Source organism: Gymnoscopelus braueri (genome assembly GCF_963280865.1).
Source record: "Gymnoscopelus braueri genome assembly, chromosome: 15".
NCBI classification, from domain to species: domain Eukaryota; kingdom Metazoa; phylum Chordata; class Actinopteri; order Myctophiformes; family Myctophidae; genus Gymnoscopelus; species Gymnoscopelus braueri.
In genome coordinates this window covers 11232313-11241024 of record NC_137620.1, presented here as the reverse complement: position 1 = coordinate 11241024, position 8712 = coordinate 11232313, and the positions used below count along the sequence as shown (strand labels likewise).

The 8712-nt window shown below is 41.0% G+C and overlaps 2 protein-coding genes across 5 annotated transcripts in view; one reads left to right on the top strand and one right to left on the bottom strand.

Moving 5' to 3' along the window:
• Window positions 1–390: 390 nt before the first annotated feature.
• Window positions 391–8712, top strand: part of LOC308101713 (ladderlectin-like) — an 8608-nt gene continuing 286 nt past the window's right edge. The window contains exons 1-8 of one of the 4 annotated variants that reach the window (XM_080451167.1): window positions 391–575; window positions 5951–6026; window positions 6234–6323; window positions 6517–6669; window positions 7563–7669; window positions 7772–7909; window positions 8073–8190; window positions 8345–8712. The exon at window positions 8345–8712 is cut by the window's right edge and continues 286 nt beyond it. In XM_080451167.1, coding sequence (XP_080307293.1) covers window positions 6528–6669; window positions 7563–7669; window positions 7772–7909; window positions 8073–8190; window positions 8345–8424 — 585 coding nt within the window. In that variant the 5' untranslated portion in view covers window positions 391–575; window positions 5951–6026; window positions 6234–6323; window positions 6517–6527 and the 3' untranslated portion in view covers window positions 8425–8712. Of the gene's footprint in view, window positions 576–5772; window positions 5868–5950; window positions 6027–6233; window positions 6324–6516; window positions 6670–7562; window positions 7670–7747; window positions 7910–8072; window positions 8191–8344 lie in introns of those variants that run through there. The other 3 variants (XR_013934540.1, XM_080451166.1, XM_080451168.1) reach the window with 3 other exon arrangements.
• Window positions 1531–2667, bottom strand: LOC308101353 (leukocyte elastase inhibitor-like; the record flags this gene model as incomplete). Its single annotated transcript, XM_080450777.1, has 1 exon — window positions 1531–2667. One exon carries the CDS (start codon window positions 2665–2667, stop codon window positions 1531–1533), a length of 1137 nt encoding a protein of 378 aa, XP_080306903.1.

Here is an 8712-nt window from a genome sequence, read left to right as displayed (position 1 = left end):
CACGGCTATCGACAGATGTAAGCGCAGAGCAGAATCTGTTCTTGGGAGATTATCTCTGGATGGACCCGTCGCCAGTGCTGCCCCCTTGATGAGCGTTTTTCCACGCCAAGGGACCGATCGTACGAGCATTCCTCCTCTTTTGGCTGTCCTACAATGGCTCGCACCGCCATTTCGGGAGGGTTCCGACATCTTGCTAGTGCAGTAGGCCCTAATGCGGCTATTCGAAGGACCATATAAAATACTAGTCAAAGGGACTGGTTGTCCGCAGTCCTAGACTCTGAAAACCAGTCCCTTTGAACGCGACGCGTTGTAAGCTTGTTGGTCTGCTATTTTCAAACATTTCAGTACTTTTACTTTTGGTACTTTAAGTAAATTTTGATACCAATACTTTTGGACTTTTACTCAAGTAAATTTTGAACACCAGACTTTTACTTGCAAACGAGTACTTCTGCATTGCAGTATTGATACTTTTACTTAAGTAAAACATTTGAGTACTTTTTCCACCACTGTGTAAGGCCAAATATCCTGACTCGTACGGAAGGTGCTGGAGCCTCTCCGGCTGAGGGTTGCCCAAGGTACTTGCAAAAAAGCTTCTTTCCACGTACAATCAGGTACATGAACAATGTGACAAGAACCAGAACAAACCAAGGCAAAGTGAAATGCTCAAAATTTTCCCTTTGATTTGATTTGATGATGCTCTGTTTTTGCACTCTTTCTTTAATCTTTTTACGTCTTCTTTATTCTATTGTTATTACTTACGCTGCTGCATTGTCTGAAGGAAGCCGAACCAAAATACGTTTTACTCTTATGTAACTGTACACAAGGTGTAACAATAAAGTACAACCTTGAACCCTTGAACCTTGAACCTTGAGGGCTGAATGCAAATATAGTCTTGAGAAGTCGTGTCTTGGAGATAGGATGTCAGACTTAGATAGGTTAGTTAGATATGTCGGATAGCTCCATATATGGAGTACCAATATTCAGTGGGTAATATGGCGACCTATCAACTACCCATTTGACGTGAAGGTGGTTGAAAGCCTTTGTTACGATATACAATTATATTTCACTTTGAATCTTTTAATGTTTGATATTTGTTACTCCTTCATTGAAAATGTAATATATTGTATTGGACTTGCGTCATGATCCAATCTTTTCTTTTTTATTGTACAACCCATTGGTTCAAGTTCAAGAGTTATTGGCCAAAACATGAAGGGCCGTGTTATAGTGCCACCATGAGGCCGGTTTGAATGATTTGGGTTACAGGTTCTTCCTTGGCCTATTGAGAGTGTGTGTCCAAAGTTTGCCGTTGATCGGTCCAGCTGTGCCGTATTAGCTGTTCACAAACAAACAAACGGGCGGACATTAGTGAAAACATAGTCTCTGGCCTTCGGCCTTCCAACCTGGAAATGATAATGTATTAAGGCTGGTATGATTATTTAAGACACCAAGTGAATGTAATGAATGAGCATGTAAAACAATAAACTAACTGTGGTCCAGGTAGCCAGGACCAGAGTTGAGCTGAGATCCAACTCAAGGAGGGGAGCAGTATCGGCCTGCAAAGAGGATGCTCATGGTGGGGTTGTGTCGGATGAAGAAGAGGAAGGGGTGGTCAGCAACCAAGCGAAGAGGAGCAGAGCACAAGACCATTCTGGCAGCAGTGGCGGCAGCTGCCTCAGTGCCCTCCTCGTTCACTTCCACAAAGGCCTTGTGCACCACCTTGGAGAGCACCAGGTCGTTGGCTGGAGACATGCCGGAGAAGTCACTCTGTATGACGTCAAAGGCGTCCACCATGCCCATCTTGATCAAGATGTCTTTCATGTCATATGTCGCCTCCATCTTGAAACGAGGCAGGCCCAGCTCAACCATTCTCTGCTTCATCATGCCTGGATTGGTCCAATCCACAAACTTTTCATAGGTTAGCTCCTTTTCTAACTTCTCCAGGCCTGTCGTATCGTCGTCCATCTCAACAGGCAGAAAGATAAGCATGCTGAAGTCTTTCCCCATGTAGGGCAGCTCCAGGACCTGACAGTTGACCTCAGGAATGAAGGCAAGAGGGAACGTAGTCTCCTGGTACATCATCTTCACCGGCTTGCTTTCAGTCTTGCTGAGTCTGAACTGTTCATCCCTGGTGCGGTCCTCATCGAATGACTCCTCCCACTTGGCTTTGAAGTAGATGGCATTGACCAACACCAGTCGGGTACATCCATCCACCACACCCGGGGCAAGCAAGTCCTTGATTTTATCTTGTGTCTGTTTCTCCACCCAGCTGTTGATGTTCAGCCTGGCTCCGTCTGTGTTGCCAATGAAGTCCACAGGCTCCAGCTGTGCATCATAGTGCTTTCTGGTGGCACTTAAGAACTCCTCAACATACTGGCAGGACATCTCTCCATACAGGCGGTTGGCCAGGCTGAGGGCGTAGGACTTCCCTGACTTCAGGTCACCCATAAGCTTAGAAAAGTCCATGTGGACGTCATCCTTAAAGTGCATGACCTCTGACATCTGTGTGGCTGTGTTACCACGGGCCCCCAGCAGCACCATGGCCAGAGCAGAGGAGAGGCTGATAGGAGAGTAGAACACATTGCCAGTGTTGTTATTGTCTGACAGCTGTTTGAACAGAGACAGGGAAAATGTGTTGCAGGCCGCTGACAGGGGTGTTGGTGATGGCATTGTGATCAATGTTGTGACCAATGTCCTATAATATAACGACTTTGGACCAATGTCTAAATGTTACAACTTCTTAACCAATGTCCAAATGTCCAGTGAGAACTGCTCTCAATAATGCTGTGCAGTGCACTTTTATGCTGCTCTGCCTGGACGCTCGCATCATCACTATGATGTCACTATGATGTCATTATGACGGCAGCGATGTTCTGTGTCAGTCTTGCCCAAACATGCCCTTGCCCAAATATGGAATTATATTACCTTTCTTACTGTTACTGTCTAATTTTCTTAGTCTTTGACCAACTAACCACAAATCATGTATGTACTATATGTGGTCTGTTATTGAGCTGGCCAGTAAATGGTTGAAAACTCCACCTTGTCTTATTTGTTTTGATCTGATCGACACCTAATGGGACTGCGGTTGGGGTGATGAAAGAAAATAGGCCTATTCCTATTCAGGCTGCGTAGCTATTCAGGCCTACTAGGAGTGTGCGTGTAAGGCTGGGAAGCCTCTCAGAAACACACCTTTTGTGTAAAATAAAACATTTTCTGGGTTAGGGAAAACCCAGTCCGTCCGTCTGTGAGCAGCTAATCTCTGGCACTGTTGGCCCGGTCGCTGCGAAACTGTGCACACACACTCACTGGATGCCAAAGCCGAACACCCCAATTTTTTTCAAATTGGCCTGTTATAGCGCCACTAGGAGGCCGATTTTTGCACACAAAAAAAAGATATTACTCCTACATATTTTGTCCAAACATTACGCAAATCGGTACACAGTATCTCTATAGTCATGTGATCAACACGGATTTTCCATATTCCGTCCTGATGGAGGATCCAGTGGAGTTAGGAGGTTTTTAATACACTTTTTAATACTTTTCATTGTTTCAATATTTGTTAAACCCACACACAGACGTAAAGCGTGATCAATAGCACTGATTTATAAAAAATATATATATTTAAAGTTGAAAAATAGAGATACCATATAGTTGGTTTTTGCCCGACAGTGACAAATATATCACACTGGGCCACAGGACAACCCAATCACAACTGTTGTAAACACCAGTGGTTTTCAATCATTTTGGGCTCAGCAGGGCACCACTATACATACTGTAGTTGTTTCATCCACAGCACCCCCAAATGATGTGTTACTTGTCCCTCTCGCACCATTATGTATTACATATTTTACTACACTGATTCATAAGATCATTATAATGATTAATACTATTCTTATTCTTATTCTTATCATAAGATTATGATGGTGACCAGAACATTCAAATGAACGCACACAGTTGCAAGCATATAGATTCACTCTTTCATTTTGTGAATTCAATCTCTTAAACTATTCAGTCTTTGGACTTGGAATGGCTAATTTGGTCCTAATGTTATCAAATATTCTGCGGCACCCCTAGACTGGTGGTGTCACAGCACCCACTTTGGTATACACACCTCTAGAACACAATAGTCGACAGGACGATGCAAAGAGTTACTCATACTCATCCTATCAAACACTTCTGTAGACGCTACAGTATAATATGGTCATCTAGCCTACTCTGGCTCTATAGCTAAATATATATTAGTGACAAAATATATTCTGAACATCTAAACCAATGGCAATAGTTATTTACTCAAAAGCAATTTGAAACAAAGTTTGGTTTAGTTTATTGCAAATAGACGAAGAAACAAGAGACAGTGCCTTTCTGGGAAATAAGACATTTAAGTTAAACTCAGCTGCCCGCCTGCTCACCAGTACCCGCTCCAGAGACCATATCACACCAGTCCTCCCCGACCTCCACTGGCTGCTGGTCAAACAAAGAATCCACTTTCAAATTAAAAGCTCATCGTGAGCTTGTAGATCGGCTAATTTTCAAATGGCCGAAATGTATATAGGGCTGAAGTGGTTACTGTATGTTTTGTAATAATAATCTAAATCTGCAATGTAACTAGTAGCTAAAGTTTTTAGTAGAAGTAAAAGTACAAAAAGAACAGAACAGTAAAAAAAAATCCTCAAAAGTGTATTTAAGTACAGTACTTGAGTAAATGTACTTAATTACTTTACACCACTGCTAAATCAAACTAAAATATTTGGAGTGCTGAAGATGAGAGTTGTTAACCAGCTGAAAAAAACGTACAGCTGACAGCGTTCATTAGGCCTTCGAAATCAGGTAGGGGGGGGCAAACCTGTGTGTATTTAGAAAATAACTACAGTGTTAATTTAAGGCAGATGTTTAATGATACATTTAAGACCTTCTTTCAATGATGAAAAGGTGTTATTTCAGAGCATCTCCCATTGACTTAAACCCAGTGCTTGTGAGCCATACATATGTTCCTCATTCATTCTCTGGAGCATGCAAACTGTTTTTTTGTTGTTGTATTTTTGCTATCGTGTTGTTGTGTTATTGTGTGGTCGGCACCATTGTTATGATATTGTTATGATATAAAAGGTAAGGTGGAACTGCAATGTGTTGTTTTCAGTATTTTCAAATGTCAAAATTAGCATGTTTATAGTGAGGGCAGAACAACCCAAGATGAAAGAGGAAGAGAGGCATAGAAATGAAACAATATACCTCACCTCAGCCATTCCGGCCAGGCGAAGATAAAGATATCTAATAAACATTTAGGAGTTAAGGTTTAGGGATTAGAGATAGAGTTATGCCTGATTTACACTAGTTGCACGCTGGTGACATGCACCGAAAGATTGCTGATCTTCAACGCATGCAGGCAAATGTTCATAGACCTAGCTGCTTATTTCTCTCGCAATCTGGCAACACTAACGAAAGGGAGTGAGTAGAATCATCAGTGTTGATGACTCCTTCCGGCACCATTGTTATAATATTGTTATGATATAATATAAAAGGTAAGGCATGTTTATAGTGAGGGCAGAACAACCCAAGATGAAAGAGGAAGAGAGGCATAGAAATGAAACAATCAACCTCATATCAGCCGTTCCGGCCACCCAAAAAAAAGGAAATGCAAAAGCAAAGAAGGAACTGTAATGTGATGTCTTCAGTATTTTCAAAAGTCAAAATTTGCATTATTTTAACAAACCAAAATAAAAGAGGAAGAAAGACAAAGAAATAAAAGAAAGACCAACCTTCTCACTAGTTCAGTGTGTTGTGAAGAGCTGGACCAGATGCAATACCTGCAAGAAGAATTGTAGTCATAAAGAGATGGAAATGGCGGTGGCTAGGAATCGTGAAAACGTTGAGTCAGATTTATTTCGATGATATGGCAAGAATAATTCAAGTAATGACTGTAGAATGCCATTATGAAAACTTTAACCTCCAACAGGTAGACGATGCACCGGCACCCTATGAAGAAGTTGCTAACAAGAAGGAGACAGATCTACAGAAGTTACTGCACTCTGGTAAGAGAAGTTACTAAAACTAAATATCACAAAAATAAATGAATATGTTTTAACTGTTTAAACAAAAAGTGCAAAGATTTTAACTGATCTGTCTTTGCTTTTCTCACTGTATGTGTGCGTGCGTGCGTGCGTGCGTGCGTGCGTGCGTGCGTGCGTGCGTGCGTGCGTGCGTGCGTGCGTGCGTGCGTGCGTGCGTGCGTGCTCCAGACATAAGACGGCACAAGCGAGTTGGAGTCGGTGTTGGATTGTTTTGTGCTGTTCTAGTTCTCCTCAACATTGCTGTCCCACTCTATCTCTGTAAGTCATGTTTCATAACAATATATTTAATATGTTTGATCTATGGCGATCCAACGTGTTATTTCAATACACTAGCAGAGATGATACCTCATAAAATATATATTATTAGCTGTAATTGTTTTAGTAGCAGCAACAAAAGGACTTTATTATTAAAATGTAGGTGTCTTTCAATAATGGATCTGTCATTATACAGATCATTCCAACATGGTGGAGAAACATCAACTTCTGACCAGTTTTGACGAGTTACAGAACAGACATAACAACCTGACTGAACAGAAAGACCAGTTACAGAGCAGTTTTGACGAGTTACAGACCAGACATAACCAACACACTGAACAGGAAGAAGGTGTGTGTGTGTGTGTGTGTGTGTGTGTGTGTGTGTGCCTGCGAGGGTATTACTGAGTTCTATAGCAAAAGCTATTTATTTGTATGTATTATCCGTCTGTCTATCCTTCGGTCTGTCCATCCTCATCCTTTTTTCTCCTTAGTAAGATGACCAATCAATCTGAGCTTGCACATGAGCATTGACTTTTCCCATATATACACTGTTTATTAGCCTTTTCACCACAGGGTCTGTAGTCACAATCCCATAGCTTGGATGAATGGCAAAGCCATGCAGATCTATGGGATCTGTAGTTACAGTCCTATAGCTTGTATGGATGGCGGGTGGAAATACATGTATGGACTAGTATCTTGGAATGGTACAACAAAAAATACATTGATAAAAGACGTGTTTATCGTCACCTTGCTAAACTAATGGCCTAAGTCGTTTTTTGAGGAAAATTATATTTTTGCCTAAGTCAGCTCCTCATGACACTGGCCACCTCTGGTAAAATCGCCCAATTCCTAATTGAAAAGGATCATGCTGTTCACTCCCCTTTTAGTATAATGGCCTAACTCCCTAGTGTGACTTAGGCCAAAATAGGCCTTTTTTTGGCCTAAGTCACATGGTTTTGTGACTTAAGCCAAATTATTTACTGATTTAGGCCATTTTGTATATATTTTTTGCTTTTTTCCCCCTATTTAAACCTATTAAAATCTCTTATGTTACATAACTGACAGACAGTGTTATTTCTATTTAAATAGACATTTTGGGTGAAATATCATATAGTTTTGTTTTGGATCCGTTTTTTTTCTTTTCTTGAAAAACTTTTAAAAATTACTTTAGTTAGTTGTTGTTGTTGTTGTTGTTGTTGTTGCTTTCAAACGGTTGACTTCAAGTGTCTGTTGTATTTTCAGGAGAGCATGCAGTTGTCAAGGAGTGTGTATGTCGAAATGACTGGATTCAATGGAATGGACACTGTTACGGATTTGAAGAGGCTCATATGAATTGGACTGATGCAGAGGTAGAATAAATAAACACATGATTGCATCTTGTATTGTATTTCTATATGCATCTATGTATTATGTAATTTGAACAATAGTCTTCTGTTTATATTGTTCTGTAGAAAACCTGTTTGTCTCAGGGTGGAAACCTAGCATCCATTCACAGCAAAACAGAACACACATTCATTCAAGACCTGATACTTTCCAAAACTGGTGCAATGGATCGATCGTGGATCGGTGGCTATGATGCAACAGGCACGGTAAGGAACATTAACCCTTATAAACTGTGTCTGATAAAACGTTACCTTATATTTCACTGACACATGATACACTACACTCTGTACCTGTATGTCAACATAGTGAGTTGTTAAATGGTTACATTTTATATTGCATTGACATTTATGATGTTGTATTGTCATCTAGAATGGTGGTTGGCTGTGGAGTGACGGTCATCGCCCAATGACCTTCACAGACTGGGGGGGGGGAGAACCTAACAACTGGAATGGAGGACAACAGAACTGCATGCTTGTGAACTGGTCAGGTACGTAAGTAACAATCTTTTAACAAAATGTTTGTTTTAACAACAAAGTATAATAAGAATAAGAACAATCACAAACATCACCTTTAAGTAATAACGCAATATGATACTTAATGTGGACTTTATGTTCAACTTTCTCTTTCTCTTTATATAACAGGTGAACACCTGTGGGATGATGAGTACTGCCCTTACGAATTTCCCTCTGTCTGCAAAAAAACAGCTGAGAGTGTTGAATAACTTGGAGATTACGCACGCACGCACGCACGCACGCACACACACACGCACGCATGCACAAACACTTTAACCACATAAAATCTTTGTCTGTGTGTGTGTGTGTGTGTGTGTGTGTGTGTGTGTGTGTGTGTGTGTGTGTGTGTGTGTGTGTGTGTGTGTGTGTGTGTGTGTGTGTGTGTGTGTGTGTGTGTGTGTGTGTGTGTGTGTGTGTGTGTGACTCCTAATATCTATGCCCTGCAAAGCCAAACTGCAGTTACTACACAAAAGAATCTAATCTAGTCTGTATATAAA